Here is an 18,396-nt window from a genome sequence, read left to right on the forward strand (position 1 = left end):
TCGATCGCGTCAAAAAGCCAAGGGCAAGTGCTTATCCATCTGCACCACTGGAGCAGATAACTCACAGCCACTTTTAACTAAATGTAAATAGACACCCCGTATTTTTCATTCCATAGCAACGGCAATTCATAAAATACATTTAAACTGAGCTACTTTAATACCATCTCCGAACTTTCTACCACGACTCTGCTGTTCTTCGGCTGGTTCTTCCTGTATACGTTGATTGACAGATGTCTCGTCCAGTCAGCGGTGAGTAATCCCAAACCAATGGCGCTGTCTCAAACTATATCTACCTTTTCCGGTTTGTCTGATTTGTCGTTGTGTTTTCTGACTTGTTATTTTGTTTTTGGATTTGTCGTTGTTTTCTGACTTGTTATAATGTTTTCTGAATTGTTGTTGTGCTTTCTGAATTGTTATTTTGTTTTTTAGACTTGCATTTGCGTTTGTAATTTGTTATTTTGTTTTCAGAATTGTTTTTATTTGTTCTGCACTTCTCGGCCACCGTAAATATCAGTAATATTATGAAATGTTTTTACAATTTATAATAAATGTTTTCTATTTTAATAATTATAAAAAGGAATTGAATTTGAATTGAGCTGAATTTTCAGCAGCCATTACTCCAGTCTTCAGTGTCACATGATCCTTCAAAAAACATAATAACATAACATTTTAAAAATTTTAAAACATAATATCCTGATTTGAACAACTTATCAATTTTAAAAACATTTGTGCTGCTTAATATTTTCGTACAAACTGATCACAGTACAAACTTAATTCTTTGAATAGAAAGTTCAAAAGAACAGCATGGTGGCGATTTCTGAAAATTGTTATCAAGAAGGCAACATTAACAGTGGACATTTATCTGAAACAGAAATAGAAGGAATCCAAGGCCATGCCCTCTTCCCTTAGGTGTATTATGACCAAATGAACAGTACAGTCATGCATAACGGAACAAGGAACGAGGATAATAAATGTTTTCTATTTTAATAATTATAAAAAGGAATTGAATTTGAATTGAGCTGAATTTTCAGCAGCCATTACTCCAGTCTTCAGTGTCACATGATCCTTCAAAAAACATTATAACATAACATTTTAAAAATTTTAAAACATAATATCCTGATTTGAACAACTTATCAATTTTAAAAACATTTGTGCTGCTTAATATTTTCGTACAAACTGATCACAGTACAAACTTAATTCTTTGAATAGAAAGTTCAAAAGAACAGCATTTATCTGCAATAGATTTTTCACTGTCACTGTTTAACAATTTAATGGGTCTTTGAATAAAAGTATTAATCCCAATAAAAAAAAAAATCATACTGAACTAATCTTTTGAATGGTAGTGTATAATACGGGGGTACCCAAGTCATATCTAGAGATCAGAATATCAGAAATTCTTTTGACTTAGGCCAGTAAACACCAAGAACACCCTAGCAACTGCATATCAATGCCCTAGCAACCACCCAGAACATCTTAGCAACCATACAGCAATATAGCAATGACCCAGAGCACACTAGCATCATGGTGGCGATTTCTGAAAATTGTTATCAAGAAGGCAACATTAACAGTGGACATTTATCTGAAACAGAAATAGAAGGAATCCAAGGCCATGCCCTCTTCCCTTAGGTGTATTATGACCAAATGAACAGTACAGTCATGCATAACGGAACAAGGAACGAGGCTGTGCCCCCTGCCCTAACCGCCATACTGTATTGCTGAGACACTGTGGGCAACACTTCCTGTAGCCAGTGTTAACCTTCCTAAATATACACACACAGCACATAACGAAGTCTTATCACTTACCATCCAAGTAACCAACATATAACAAACCGAAAACCCACAAGATACAACCCTTAATTCATCTGGATTGCCTAACCTTTACACGGACACTGTTTGGACAGGCTTAAATGCAGTTAGTATCTGCTAGCTGCTGGGTTTCTTACGGTATCTGCCCAGGGTCACTAACAGTGGACTGTGTATGACAGCGACCTCTTCTTCCCTGCAGTGGCCTCTGATGTCTGGGCTTTTGATGCGCTAACAAACAGGCTCATTAGCGTCTCATTATCCAGAGCAGAGATACAATCGTCGCTAAACTGAATATTTACAGATAAATTAAACTGATTGATTACCTTGTCAAGTGTTCTAGTACTAAATTTACACACCCATAATGCAGCTGTTATGAAACGACATTTCTTCATCGGAAAACCTTTCTTCTTCAGCTTCAAATGGTCTGTATAAATAAGTATAAAATATCCCCCGTGACCTCTCGGCCATTCAGTTGTAGTGGAAACAAATAATGACCATGGTACACTTGAGTTCACAAAACCCCTTCTTGCTTTAAGAGAAACTACAAGCTCGCAGCACTATATTCCTCCTCCTGCATTAAGGCTCTATTCTTCTCTATCTCTCTTCACTACCCATTTTTATCTTTTAGAGGTGACAGGGTGCAATTAGGGATAAAAAGCGCTCTAGGCTCTCCTGAAGGAGGTTAAATAATAACTAACTATTAAGTTTTCCTCTCAGGCCAGGCGTCTTTGGTTATGAAGTGTGAGTGCAGCACTGGGCTCGGCTCATAATCCACCACCAGAGGAACTGCCTGCACTTTTTCACAATAGTTTTGATTGACATGATGTTTTTAATGAGTACCAGGACAGATTGAGCTATGTAAATGATGTATTAATTGCCTTTCATTGTTTTACTTTCAGTTATTTTAAGGAGTTGTGCAAGATGCACAGTCAAATGTAATTCATTATAAAAACACATTTTGGGTGAATTCCAAAAAAACATGTCCAGGTCTTAATTCACCCCAAGCTCAAATGAGAAAAATAATATCAGCGCCTGAAGTTGAGAAAAAAAGAACTGTAAGCAGAAAAGCACCCATCGTCATTCACCTTTTTTTTCCATTGTCCAATCGAATGAATGGAGAGGCAGGCCTTCTGTTGTGGTGAAGGAAGTTTACAGTTGCTTGGAACGTCCAGAGACTGCAATGATGGAGGAGAAACTTGTGGTGGCTGTCGCGGGTTACCTTGAGCTGTATTCTTTAAGTTTCTGCTAATATGACAGTTTACTTAACAGCAAACCAAAGATTTTAGAGCGCTCCTGCTATAATCCTTGATTAGACTGACAGGACAGCTGATTCGGTGGTTGCCTAGCAACATAAAAACGGCACTGCTCTTTTCTAAATAAAAAAAAGTAAATAAAAAAAAGGCAGTGTGGTGCGCCCATAGACTGTATAAAAACATTGACGTCGTGTGTAGGTTTCTGAAGAGCATCTTTGAAACCCAAAGTGGGTGTGGGTGGAGCTGGTTGCTGAAACCACGCCCACCTAGCTCGACGGTGGTGACAGCAGCGGCAATCTACCTGTCACTCAAGTGGCCGCACCCTTAATTATACAGAACTTTAAAGCTTAATATAACATAAACATATTTTTTTCTGTTGTAAATTTGGCCATTTTAACATGGGGGGTCTATGGGATTGACCCCCTTTTGCAGCCAGTTTCTAGCTGCCAGTTGATGAATTGCAGTTTAAGTGGTTTCCAGAGACCCGCTTGGGTGCGCCTCGCATTTTCAAACCTGAAAAACGCGTTCTGTCTGATTGGGGTCTAAACCGCCAGTAGGTGGCAGCAAGTGACTGTTTTCATGAGTGAGTATTTGAGTCATTAGTTCAACCGATTCATTCAGATGTACATTCATTCAAGAATGAAGCAATGAATGGATCACGGAATCGAGGACTCGAACGATTAATTAAAAACGCTAAATCATTCAGTTATGAAACACTGCTGTGTTGCTCAGAGATGCATGACTGTTCTGCTGTGATCTTTTTAAACAATTTTAAAAAGTATTCTATTAAAAAATGTAAGTCACTTGATTTTAACTACTCGTTTATTGGATTAATAAAATCAATGTCAAATCTGCAATCGTGCTGATATCGAGAAACAGCACTCTCTTGGATGTCTCATGTTGAGTAACTGTGCTATATCATATTATAGGGTGACCATACGTCCTCTTTTTCCCAGACATGTTCTCTTTTTGGACCTTAAAAAATGCGTCCGGCTGGGATTTCTAAATCGCCTAAAATGTCCGGGATTCGGCTTTTGCTTTCTACAGTCGCCATTCATAGTGTGCGTTTTTGTATTAGAGCCCTGCGAGGACTGTGGCTAGTCCCGCAAACAGTCTAATATTGCATATAATTTTCATGCATCAGGGGGACGCTATCCATATGCGGAGAATGTAATCTCTTTTGAATGAGCGCTCGCTGTTCACTTTCACTTTCAATTTCGCGATCACGCAGTCTGTGTAAAGAAAGATCAGATATGTCAATGAGCTCAGGATCTGTTGAGCAGCAAATCCTCCAGCATTGTCTGTCAGCCATCTCTTCTCTCAACCCGTGATCAGTCAAATCTGACTCCTGCAGCTCGTGTTGGATGCAGGGTTGTCAAGTCCGCATTTTGTTTTCCAATGGAATTGGGCTACTTTTAAACTGTTGCCATGGCTTGATTTTTCCCCGTGGGTTAAAGGTTTGAAATGTTGCATAAATTATATTTGACTGAAATGCGTGTATTGAAACATTTTGCATTCTACCTATGATAAAGGTGATACCTATGATAAAACTGTGCTAGATGTTAAGTTCTGTGAAGGACGGCCACTGGTAGGAAGCTTTTTAGCTGTATTTATGATAACAATGTTATATGCATAACAGTGACTGTAAAATATGTATATTAGGTATGGAAATGACATGATTTGAGTTTTGATATTTGTGGCCTTGGACCACAAAACCAGTCATAAGGGTCAATTTTTCGAAATTGAGATTTATACATCATCTAGTTGAATAAATAAGCTTTCCATTGATGTGTGGTTTGTTAGGATAGGACAATATTTGGCTGAGATACAACTACTTGAATATCTGGAATCTGAAGGTGCTAAAAAATCAAAATATTGAGTTGTCCAAATGAAGTTCTTAGCAATGCATATTACTAATTAAAAATTACGTTTTAATATATTTACAGTAGGACATTTACAAAATATAAAAATGATTTTTGGCATAAAAGAAAAATCAATAATTTTGACCCATGCAATGTTTTTTTGGCTATTGCTACAAATATACCCCAGCGACTTAAGACTGGTTTTGTGGTCCAGGGTCACATTTAAGATTGAGCTACTTTGGAAGCTTTCGGTATTACTTTAACCACCAACCAACCACACCCCACACCCACTAAACCCACCACTACTGGAAAACTAAAATATGGTCACCCTATCATATTATAAATGTAAAAATTCTTATCATCTCGCATCAAAACTTATCACAGTACGTTTTATGAGTTTCTTTGTGACAAAGTGAAAGTGACGTGTGGCCAAGTATGGTTACCCATACTAGGAATTAGTGCACTGCATTTAACCCATCCTAAGTGCACACACACAGCAGTGAACACACACCCGGAGCAGTGGGCAGCCATTTATGTTGATTGAACCCATTTATGGGTTCGGTGCTCAAGGGCACCTCAGTCGTGGTATTGAAGGTGGAAGAGAGTGCTGTACATTCACTCCCCCCACCTACAATTCCTGCCGGACCAAAGATTCGAACTCGCAACCTTTGGGTTACGAGTCTGACTCTCTAACCATTAGGCCACGACATTACATTTAGTTATGTCTGTGCTGTTGTGCTCCCTCACCTGGCGCGACCTTGTTACTGTCAATACATTATTCATCAGCAATCGTCATTTACACAATGTAATAAAATCAAAATTATTCTCGCCGAAACTGCGCAATTGCACTTTCCAATTTCTTTCCGACTTTACGAAATTGACATTCTCTGCTCTAAATTTTACTCCTCCATGTCCCAGCCCGCGGCTGTCCAAACATCCGGTGTTATGGCAATTTCGCACCGGCCAGAAGCAATTACCAAACTGGTTCTGCGTTTGCATCACACCTATGTATGGTTAAGACTAGAAGGGATACAGCAAAAACTACGGGGCTTGGGCACATCAATATAGCGTAATTTTTCTCACACTGTACAACAATAATTACTATTTTTGCTTTATTGTAAGGGGTAGGTTTAGAGTTGGGGTAGGTGTAGATGATAATAAAACACAATCTAATAGGCAGAAAATTAAATTTATTGTTAGGTTATTCTTCTGGTTTTTGCTGTATCCCTTCTAGCCACAACCCCAATGTACATATTTTGCGACAGCAAATTAAAATGTTATTATCATGAAAGCTATATTCAAAATAAACTAATATTATTTAATATTAATTATGTAATATTATTTTTCTTCAGAACCATCTGAAAACTTTTATGCCTGTAGGAATAAAATGTATTGACTTTTAATGTCAATTAAGGCCTTAATTTGCGCAAAATCCATTTAATGGCTTTTAATGCTTTTTATTTTATTCAATTCAACATATTTAAAGATTTAAATTCAGTGTAAAAAAATTTCTAATCAAACTGTGTATTGCCAGTCGTCGGTTTGATGACTGCACTGGCATTCTATGTAGCCTTGTTCCCTCGCAACAACAAAAAAGCGTCGCTCCGTTATCCTTCTCTGAAGCTGGCCTTGCTGCTGGCCTGTACACAGAACAGACCTGAGGGCGCAGCCTCATTAGTCATTAAAACCCAAGAACAACTGGGGGAAAAGAGAGCACATTTGTTCGCTGAATCAACTTCTATAAATAGCTATAATTGAAAAGGGATTTTAATGGTTGTTTTCCACTGGGCTGATAATAAGAGCAGGAGAAATTGTGCGCACTGTGCTGTTCAAAGCCCCTCAGCAGACTTTGAACTAACAACCGGAGGCACATTTTATGAGTGGCTTATGGAGCAATTAGGCTCTGCTGAGCCAGGGTCAGTCCTGTTGTCTATTACAAAAGCAAACAACCACACAGACACACCCATCCTACTCACACAACACCAGCAAAACTGATAACTGACTTCTCTTCCATCTTCATATATACAGCCTCTCTGTGCATACAAATGCAGACAAATATGTCATCTAAAGATGGCACCATGATCTAACTCCCTATTGGAAATTATTCATGCGGAAATCAATAGTTCTAGTTCACTCAAAATTTAATATTCTGTCATTATTTTCTCAGTTGTTTTCTTTTGTACAACCTGACCACTTTTTAACACTGTTCAAAAGTTTGGGGCTGATTTTTATTTATTTTAAATTTTTTGTTAGATTTTTTGGAAGAAGTCACTTATGTTCACCAAGGCTGCATTTATTTGGTCAAAAATGCCATAAAAACAGTAATATTGTGAAAATATTATTACAATTTAAAATAACTATTTTCTTATTTAATGCATCATAAAACGCAATTTATTCCAGTGATGACAGTTGAATTTTCAGTATCATTACTCCAGTCTTTAGTGTCACATGATCCTTCTGAAATCATTCTAATATGCTGATTTGATGCTCAAGAAACATTTCTTATTATTATCAATGCTGAAACAGTTGTGGAGACTGTGATAATTTTTTTCAGGATTATTTGATGAATAGAAAGTTCAAAAGAACAGCATTTATTGGAAATAAAATCTTTTGTGACATTATAAATGTCTTTACAGTCATTTTTGATCAATCTGATTCCAAACTTTTGAACAGTGTTTCAATGAAAGTGCAAGATGACCAGAGGCTGCCAAACTCCTGAAAGTTCATAAAACATACCATAAAGTCCATCTGACTCGCATGTCAGTAACAAAACATGTGAGATTTGAGTGCTGAGATGGAAGGTTAGCGTTTCTAAATTTATGTTCCTCCCACAAAGCTACTATGGCATCAAAAATGATAGCACATAAGTTATATAGATTATTTTTATGGTATTTCTATGATGCATGTTTTGAACTTGACATTCACCACCCCCTTTATTTCACTGTATGGAAAAAACTGCCAGAACATTCAGCTTAACTTCTCCTTTTGTGCTTCACATAAGGAAGTCTTAATTTTGGAATGACTTAAGGTGAAGTGATAGATTTTTTATTATTGTATGTACTTCTTGAATACAATGAAGCAAACAGTCATTTTAATAGTGAAAGTTGTCTGTGCTACAAATAAAGTGATGGAAAGTATGTTAATTTAAAACATTTCACAAAGAAGAAATCAAAGAAAGAAATCAGTCTACAGTTGATTAAGTTAGCAATTCATTCAAAATTGCTATCTTAGAATCAGCTACAGCCAAGAGGCACTTACAGAGCCACAGCTGAGAGTGAAAGTTTTTTTAAAAGCAAATTTTGCACATGCTCACAGGAAGTTAACAGAGTGAGCTAAACTTCACAAGTGGAAAGCTGCAGCAACACCCTGCCTGATGAAACACAGACACAGTGTGCTATCATGGAAGAGAGTGAGCCCTGGTCTGTGCCTCGCTCAAACGTTGCACTTATCTAGGAAACCAAGGAGCTTTTACAGTTTCCACTCAACGTCTGATGGGAACACAGAGTAATACTGTTCCTCTCTCAGCGGAGAGATGTGTGTAAATTGGGTGTGGATCCACTCCAGTCTTTCCTCATAGTCTTACAGACCAAGTTGACAAAAGTAATGGGATGTAATAAGAATAATAAGGCTTTTAAATGGAGACTTGCTGTCCGGTATCATGCTGAGACACACACACATCAGTCTGTAATTTGAGGACGAGCCTTTCCATCCATTTAATGAGTGGCCACTAACTGTTAAAAACGGCTAAATAGTGACGGGAGGCAAAATGCATGAGAGTCATTTGCCTTTGCTTTTAAAACATTTAGCAGATGCTCTCATCCAGAGGGACTTCCAAAGTGCTTTAGCTTCACATGTGAGATTGCCATGGCCAACAGATGGCAAGCGTTTTGGAGAGTTATCTGCTAAATCCATAAATGTATCAGTGTACAAGCATCATACAATCCGAACAAGCTAAATGTACTTCCGAAACGGGTTTGGCTTACTATCCAAAGCATTCGATTGTTCCTAGCATAAGACTACATTAACCAACTAGACTTCCTTCCTAAATTTCCTCAAGAAAACCCATGATCCTCTTGAATGTTCAGGCACTTACTGCAGCAGTGTCCTGTTGGAGGGCCTGGGTAGCGAAGCGGGCCACATGGTTGATGATGGGGGCGAAGTTGGTTGGTCCATAGAAGCGGATGTGTGGCAGGCAGTTGGAATAAGCTTGAACGATCCCTTCCACACCTGCATGCACATAAAACACCATCATAGATACTAACTTAACTTTATCTGTGGCTACTATAGAAAATGTTTGTGATCCTCACCTGAGCAGAAAGGGTTGGTGGGGTTAAAGTTGATTGCAAACTCATGGGATACCTGGAATATAAAGAATAAAAAAAGAACAATAACACATCAGTAGCTAAAAAAACAAACAACAACAAAAACAGGGTGAATACATATTTAATGTCACAATCACCAGCTGGAGATTGTGACATTTAGTATATTTATGACACATACTACTGTTCAAAAGTTTGGGGTCTGGTTTGGTGCCCAATAAATATTTATTATCATCAATGTTGAAAACAGCTGTGCAGTTTAATTTCTTGTAGAAACTGTGACACATTTTTTTCCAGGTTACTTTGATTTATAGGTTTATTTAAAAAAGAAATCCTTTGTGACATCATTAATGTTTTCATGGTCACTTTTGCTCCATTTAATGCATCCTTGCTAAATAAAAGTATTAACTTCTTTAAAAAATCATCCTGACCCCAAACTATTGAATGGTAGTGTATATTTCATATATAAGTCACTCATTACTTACAGCACAAAGACGCCTTATTCACAAAACTCCACAAGTGCTATGTTTCATGTTGTGCAGATATAATTTATGATGTTTGCGTACAATTTATATTGATCATGGCAGCAGTTATTCATCAAATGATAGAGAAGAACACCATAACTGGGCATAACAAGTGGCATAGATAAGTGCTAAAAGAAACGCAATGCATGCAAAGAAACGGCGCTATCGGCGGATGCAATTCTTTCCTTGTGAAATCCCCCCCTCAGACTTCCTTGTATTCACTCCAGTGCCATGGCAACGCAGATGGGATGACAGTTGTATAATCATTGGGATGAGTATTATTCATTTTCTTTATCTGCCTCTTTTCTGTCTTGTACTTCAAATTCTCGTTTCCATTTCGCACTTCCAAAAGCTTTAGCAGCCTTTCGCATACAATTCCATTTGATTATTTCAAAGGACAACTAGTATGAGATGCTCAGAAATAAACATACAAAAATAAATTTTACGTAGATATAAATGCAGACACAGTTATGGACACTTTTTCCTCACCTTCCAGTCAGGTGAGAGTTGAGCCCCAAATCCAAGTGCAGGAAACATTTTGTCCCTGTGGACATGGAGTAAGTGTGATTTTACCAGACATTGCTTTTGTGCCCATATGTAGACCTTTAAATTGTGTTTTTTTTATTAAAAACACTGTTACATACGTGTCATAGTCTTGGATGATCTGGCCTACAGCCCAGATGGCGGACAGATATTCATTGCTGCCCATTGGGTTGATATAATGCAGAGACGACGGCTCCCTGGGGTTGCCATTGGACGCTGTGAAATCGATGCCAACCTAGAGAAACACACATTCGCAATGTAATACGCTAATGCATGCCAATTGGACTGGTGTAAAAAAATAAAAAATACAAGCAGCTGTTAGTACAATGCATTTCATAAGCTTTTTCCTCAGTTAGTGGGGCATCAAAGCTCATAGCTAAAGGCGATGTTAACACCCAGGGAGGCTGAACTGTCAAATCTGCTCAAGCTGAGATCTGATAGTTCTGTCCTATGGCAGTCAAGATCCAGGAGACATGTTCTCCAACTACATGCTTACAACAAAACATGTTTACCAATGCAGGGGGACCCTGTGTCTAACCTTCACCACACTCGCTATAGCACACCTAAACACTGGATGATCACTACCCCCCCGAGGCTGAAAACAGATTGTTGGTGCAAAGGAAAAGGAAGAGGGTGGAAATGATAGGACGAGGGGAATAGGAGGTGACAGAATGAGGGTGCCCTTTATTGTAGTCGTCCTCACATTGCCTGTCATGGCCTACGGGTGACCGAGCTGTGAAGTTTAGCGCATGAATATAAACGGAAGTGATGTCTACTATATTTTCTCTGGTGTGGTTGTTACAACTGTTTCTTTACGAGACTATCTGTCTTGCAGTAGATAAATATGCAGTCGTGGAATGTACAATACACCCTTCACACTGAATTAAAGAAAGGGTTCAGCTATAAATTAAAATTCTGTCATCGTTTACTCAGCCTCCTTTCAAACTCATATAACATTCATTTTTCTGTTGAACAAAAAAGGAGATATTTTGCTTTCTCCTTCACCATGGCACCATAAATGAATGATTTTACATTTTTAGGTGAACTGCTTCTTTAAGAAGTACAGCTTAAAATGAGATGGCACAACGGAAGACAAAAATTTAGGTTTCTACCTCAAAATGAAATAAAATAACCAACAGACCTTGCACAATTCTCCTCTCCAGAATTTTGCAATGTCCTTTACTACGTTGACATCTCTTCTGAATGCTGCATTCATGAATCTGTTTGCCCACTGCTGTACCCTGTGCTCGACTGACTTTATAAAGATGCTGTGAGCATTTGGTAAACAGCTGCACTGAAGATGCACGAGGACAGAGAACTGAGATCACAGCTGCAGCACTGAAGAAGATACTAGAAGAAGAAGAACTACCAGCACACTTGATCTTCTAAGAATGATGGAATGAAAGCAGGAAAGTGAAAGTAAATTACCTTAACCATGAATCTATGCTGGAACCACATGCTGAAGAAATTGGAGACAGATGTTTCCAGTGTCTTTTAACAGCTGTCAAGCTTAAAGGGACAGTTCACCCCAAAAATTCAAACATCATTTAGTCGCTCTCACATGGTCTTATTGGTGCATTGACAAGAGAAGTAGTGATGTCAGATTCATGAACGAACCATTCTTTTGAATCTTTTTTTTTAGTAAATCAGTTAATAAAACCTGAATGATTCAGAATGATTAATTCATGAATCAAACTGATCAATGACTTGAATGAATTATCTGGTCAAAGCAGTTAACAACTCACTGGAAGGATGAGTGAACTAAGAAACCTCTTATGGCTTCAGAAGAGAGTCATGGTTATATGGACCACTTTTAGGATACTTTTATGATTCCTTGACTTCCTTTTTGAAGCTTAAAATGACCAGTCCCTGTTTATTGTAACTGAATGGAAAAGAGCATGGGCAACGGTCTTTAAAATTTCTCCTTTTTTTTTTTTTTTGCAAAAGATAGAATATCAAACAGGTTTAGAACAAAATCAGAGTGAATAAAATTTTCTTTTTGGATGAATTAATCCTTTAACAGATTATAGGAAAATATATATTAAAAAAAAAATCTATACAGAAAAAGTGCATTGGTGAAATCGGTATGTGATGGCTTATCATAATCTGCAGGGCAACCAACATGCATGCATCATAAGGTGGCGTCATGCAAACAAGATATCAGAATCACTTTCCTTTGTTCAGAGGCTCACACAGCTTCTCTTGCTTTCTCTCCCTCTCTCTTTTTTACATCCCTGTGTCTCTCTCTGTCTTTAGTTTCAAATGAGAGACATGGACCTCTACACTGCAGCACACTGTAACTATAGCAACCTGTGAATTTCACTCACTTTCTTTATCATTTCTTACCAATCACACTGGTGAAGGCAATTGAGTCACATAAAGGAACCATATATAGAGCCTGCTCAACTGGACAGCATATGGAAAGAAAGCTTTTAGACTACTGGATTCAACCAATTTGACTTTAACAATCATTCGTGCAAAATTCAGTAATGTAAAACATCGAATGAATCCACCATTCAAATCGTCTTTATTGCATTCTGCCATTGTGGTTTTCAGCTAAAATTTTTCTCAGTGGCAGAGTATATTTTAAATATCATCTGCATACAAATTATGTTTTTGCATTTTGCATGCATGAACCCCCCTCCCCTCAAATCACTGACAAAAAAAACAAAAAAAACAGACGTTCAATTCCAGCAGTGACGTTATCATACTCACAGTAAACATGAGCTGACAGCCACCCAGAATGTAGTCCAGGAAGGAATAGTCTCTCGTAATCTAACAAAGAAACGACACAGCAAAATGTTTTATATTCACATACAGTATACAGATCACGTCACCACCCTTTCACATTCCCTCAAGCTAAAGGTTGTAAAATGGTTGTTAATGTGAGTTCAAAAGGAGATTTAGGGAGAATAACTGAGTCATGTTCCGTTTTGATGCCTGAATCCATCAGTAGAGGTGATTAAATGGTGACGGTGCAAGAGTGACAGGTGTTTTGTGCCGATATTAAAACATGTTATTTAAAGGGGATTTAGCACTATTAACCTAATCTGTCCTTGCAGCGAAGTCACAATTAAATGCCTTAAATTCGTAATATAAATGTAATTAAATAAGCTGAAACATGGAAAGTGCTTTAATGTGCAAGCAGAATGTATTTAATGCTGCATTTTTGCTGCCTGTGAACAGCGAATGTCATCATTTTCTTTCCTTTTTTTCTTTCCTTACCTTGCATGACTTCACTATTATGACCCCAGAGTTTTTGTAGCTCTTTTTCTTCTGTTTTTTCGGATTAATGCATTCAAACTCAACCTGTGAACAGAGAGCACTGTGTTATTGTCCACTTTAATTTATTCTATTTTTATAAAAATAATTCTATTTAAAAAAAATAGAAAAATATTTTAAATTAACACTGTAAAATATGATTATTTATGAATAATAATATAATTCATTTTATTCCAGCAAGCTTGAATACCTGCATTTTCCTTTGCTGTGAGTTATTCATATTATATATCCTGGTCTCTTGATATTAGTAGCTGTAATTCTGCTAATATAATAAATCTGCTGACTAATCAACATTCTTTATTTGAATCAATGATAACATTATTTTAAGGTCTCTCTTAAGCAATTTCAAGGTTGAGACAGATATTTTTGTATAAAAGCTACCATACTGCCACATTGTCTATTCTGAAAAGATAATACAAGTATCAGCATCATCTGTGAATTCTAGTGTGAGCATTCAAGTGAAATGTGAACACAGAGGGGTGACAATCACTGCGGGAGCTCGATTAGTTTACAACATGGCACAAAATACATCATATCTCCTAGCTAAGGCTGTGCAAAAGAATGTCAGTACCTGAAAGGAGTGAAAGGGTGTTTATTGGTACACTAAACTCTTTCTCCAGGAGAACATTTACACATGTTCTGCCTAAGTGTGACTGGCGACATACAGTGCTTGTTCTGGTAAACAAGGTAGCGGTAAAATAAGAGCGATTTGCATCTCAAAAGAGCCAGTTACTCTCTCTGTTTCTCCCTCCCACCTCTTTTCTCCTTCTCTCTCTGTCTCTCCCTCTCTCACTCACTAATTCTCAGCTTCATTATGCCAGATAATGAGGCATAGCTAGTACTCGCATAGTATTCTGGCGCAAAAGTGGCAGGCATTAGTGTGAGCCAAGCTTTACTTCACGCATTTAGTTTCTACATTCTGGAAATAATGAAACTCTTCCGTGTTAATTGAAGGCAAGCCCACCTCCACTCCGTTCTGTGCTTCGCTTATCTTGTTAACGGTGGTCTGAAACTCGCCGATGAAGTCATGGCCTCCGTCGTTGTCGTAATCATAGCACAGCACCTGTGACATCACACATTTACTGCGAGTTGTGACACGTATGAACATGTTAAAGGAAACTGATGCTGATAAAATTTGTAGAATTCATTCTGGGTCATCAGGACGAGATAAGATATGAGCAAAAGAAAGATCAAACACATAACTGCTTAGTAGTTATTTGAATAGGTGTAAGATGGGATAAAATAATGATACAGTTTTTGTTTAGCATGAAAGAGTTTGAATCTGGATCAAATATACATGTATAGCTAACAAAAATGCTTTCTTGTTCAATAAAGTATTCATATCTTTATTAAAAACCTTACTTTGAATGCTAGTGAAAATGCATGATTTCTGCCAAAGACAAATATAAATGCACACCTTGATGTTTCTGTCCACATCTCCATTACAAAGTGAGATTAGAGGCACTGTGAAAGGCTTCCATACAGGATCCAAAGTGTTCTTAATGACCTGAAGTCACACACACAAATGGTTATTATTCTCTTCCTTGCCTTCATTAAATAGATGAATACAGCCTGAAACACAAGCTTAACAAATGATAAAACTATAAGAACAAAAGTGTTTATAAATGAGAATATAAGAAACCTCTGTTCTGTGAACCATCATCCATTTCCCATCATCCCCTTGTTTGTGGAATTCTAAATAAGGATCTGATTTACCGAAAAAGTCCTGAAAAACAGCCACAAACAAAAACATCATCCTCTATCACTGAGCGCTTTTTAAAGTGCTTGAATGGTTTTCACAACCTCTTAACTCACCTTTTTATCCAGCTTCCTCCCACACATGGTTAGGGTGATTATTCTGTTGTCTGATAACTCCTGGGCTGTTATCTAGACCAAACGGAGCATTTCATGATGCTCTAGTACAGACTCCATTAATGCATATGTCTGTTATAGTGTATTATGTGCCGTCTTACTGTGATAGCCCCCTTCCCTGCTGGCTTGCCATTAGCCAGAATCAGTGGTCTATGTAGCTTCTTATTTGACACAATCTAAAACAGAACAGATGGCCCGATAAAATGCACAAGCAGAGGCGATACAGAGAGCTAATTTATCCTTACTAAGATCATAAAAGCTTACGTTAATTACTTAAGATTATCTAATTACAGTGATGTGAAACAGCATATAACAGATTGATCTGGAAGCAGGTAAAATATGAAAGTGCTACCGTACCACTCCCAGTGTGCAGGTGAACTCGCCCAGAAAGTCGTGTTCGTAAAGCTGGGTGCTGCATTTGTCCTCATCAAACATGGCAAACTTGAGCTTCTGGACCTCCTCAAAGTGGTAATCTACTTGGAATTTCACACCGAATACTGGATTCAGGTTATTCACAGCAGTCTCTGTTCGAGCCAGCTGAAATGAGATCAAAGCAGAGGACATGTGATTATCAGGATTTACACCACTTATGGTGCAACTACATGAACTTGTATTACACTACTCTTTCAGTAGTGTAAAACAAAGATGTGGATTTAAGTTTTGCAAATAAACTGTAAACCAAAATGCTTAAAGTTAATGATAGCCCAATATATTAGGCTGGCCGATTAATTTACCAATATTCTCAGGTAAGATCTCATCCTAAAATCGAAAAGTAAATAAATAAAATATATTTTTTAGGAATAAAATGATTTGTTTGGCATTGTAACACTATTTTCAAAATAGATATATATATATATATATTCATAAAAAATAATGACGCATTTTTTAGGAATATAATTATTTCTTTTGGCATCATAATACTATTTAATTTAAAAAGTTCTAATTGAAATTTTTGGTAATTATTTTGTAATCATTTGTAATGGTTTTTGTTTGTTTTTTCATTTAAAGTAACAAAATATTAGTGTAATAAAATTATTAAAAAAAATACATAACCTCAAGGTATCAAACATTAAAGGCAGCACAACAGTATGTTGTAGTATATTGTAGTAACGGTATAATCTTTCTATACAAAAAAAACTAGATTTAATATATTATCAATTATTACAGTAATGACAATGAGACTATTTTTATGCACAATCACTACCCATCATTAATGGTGTATAGATCATGAGAACATGAAAGAGAGCTTAGGCAGAATCTTTGTTTATTATTTATCTGTATGTAAATCTATTCATTTAATATTAGCATTCTTAATTCCTAAACACATCATGTTCTAAGATGCATTTAACCATGCATTTTTATACTACAAACACATTCCTTTGTTTGTCCCTTGGTGTTTCCATGGTTACAGTGTGCTGTGGAAGAGTGATTTCATGTGCCAGCTTGCCCTACTGACCAGCAGCACTGGCCTGTGATGATTGGACCGCTGAGGGCACAGTCCCGTAGAGACTCTACAGACACACATGTGCTCGCACTGCAACCTATTTTGATCCTCGGTTAATTTTTATTCAGCGTAAAAAGAGATTAAAACCTTTGCTTCCTACATGCCAGCTATTGCCAGCTATCCCCAAAGAGATCTCTGCCCAATTCCATCTTCTTTTCTTTCATATTTACATGTCAGTCTGGTTTCTCCAATCTATCCCTAACTAGCGTCAGATTTTATTAAAGGTTAACCTATGTTATCCACAATAACTCCACTAATCTGTGAAGGTAAAGTGGAAAGTGAACACTTTTTATCACTTCTTACCTCCACCCAGTTGCCATCCACATCATGGAAAAGAACACAGAAGGGGTCAGACTTGGATGCCACGTCACGGTCCAGCAGGTTGGAGCCACAGACAGAGAGCTCTACCTTTGTGATGCAGTGCTGGGGCCCAATGGCAGGACCCGCGTCGGGGCCTGAGGCCAGAGTATAGGCCATGGAGATGGGAGTACCTCCTCTCCCACACCCTGTGGGCAACAAAACTCTTCTCAGTATAACTTCTTATATACTCATCGCGACGTGTCATTCATTCAGTAAAAACAGAATCTAATTTAAACCTGAAATAAACAGAACATTTTAAAACAAAGACATACTATGACATAAAATTATTCATATTTTAATATTTTACTTTAATTAAATATTATTAATTTAATGATATTATATTGAGATTCTGCACTATTTCTATGACACTCAAATAAGCACATTTATGAGCATGTAAATTGTTTTTTTTTTAAATAAAAGGTCTGGTCTTCCCGCAAGGTTGAACAATTTTCAAATTAAATTTTCACTCAAACTGTTATTATGCTACTATAATTTGAATGCAAAATTGAAGCATTTCCACCAGTGGTCTCAGACGCTTGGACCCCACTGTATATCTTAATGTCTAATTCTTTTAGACAGCAATATCCCAGCAATATTAACCCTATAAAACCTACTGTATCATATTTGATACGCACATTTCTAAGGCCTCTAAATTACCAACATATAACAACATTGTAAAGAAATGAACTACACGTAATTGTTTGACCTTTTCTCACAAAAATAACTTGTCTGGGACTGCGATGCTTGGGTTCATGGTCCCCTGGCAAACAACTCCTCAAAAACACTAAACATGAAAACACCCTATGATTTCCACACACATCAGTGCCCGCAGACACGTGCACACAGAACACGAGCGTCACACCAGGACATGAGGAATACAGTGAGGGCTCTTGTTGCTTAGATACTGATGTACCACGGTCTCTTTCTGTGTTAATGTCACAAACCACAATTAGGCTGTGACCACCATAGACAAAGCATGATAGAAAATGACTTCACAATCACGTTACATAGAATCACAGACTAGTACATCAACGTTAGCATTACAACTTATCGTGTTAACTAGAGGAAGTC

General features: G+C 37.3%; 1 protein-coding gene across 1 annotated transcript in view; it reads right to left on the reverse strand.

The window, feature by feature from the left end:
- LOC107583787 (copine-2-like) overlaps positions 1-17,467 on the reverse strand; it is a 25,420-nt gene extending 7,953 nt beyond the window's left edge. The window contains exons 1-13 of the mRNA XM_016270104.1: positions 17,269-17,467; positions 15,819-15,998; positions 15,563-15,637; positions 15,405-15,476; positions 15,232-15,315; positions 15,007-15,096; positions 14,554-14,652; positions 13,533-13,616; positions 13,023-13,082; positions 10,409-10,542; positions 10,254-10,308; positions 9,229-9,280; positions 9,015-9,148 (exon numbers count right to left, since the gene is read on the reverse strand). Of these exons, the coding sequence (XP_016125590.1) occupies positions 9,015-9,148; positions 9,229-9,280; positions 10,254-10,308; positions 10,409-10,542; positions 13,023-13,082; positions 13,533-13,616; positions 14,554-14,652; positions 15,007-15,096; positions 15,232-15,315; positions 15,405-15,476; positions 15,563-15,637; positions 15,819-15,998; positions 17,269-17,442 (1,293 nt within the window). The 5' untranslated portion in view covers positions 17,443-17,467. The remainder of the gene's footprint in view (positions 1-9,014; positions 9,149-9,228; positions 9,281-10,253; positions 10,309-10,408; positions 10,543-13,022; positions 13,083-13,532; positions 13,617-14,553; positions 14,653-15,006; positions 15,097-15,231; positions 15,316-15,404; positions 15,477-15,562; positions 15,638-15,818; positions 15,999-17,268) is intronic.
- Positions 17,468-18,396: the final 929 nt, after the last annotated feature.

Source organism: Sinocyclocheilus grahami, unplaced genomic scaffold, assembly GCF_001515645.1.
Source record: "Sinocyclocheilus grahami isolate Dianchi unplaced genomic scaffold, SAMN03320097.WGS_v1.1 scaffold55.1, whole genome shotgun sequence".
Lineage (NCBI taxonomy): Eukaryota > Metazoa > Chordata > Actinopteri > Cypriniformes > Cyprinidae > Sinocyclocheilus > Sinocyclocheilus grahami.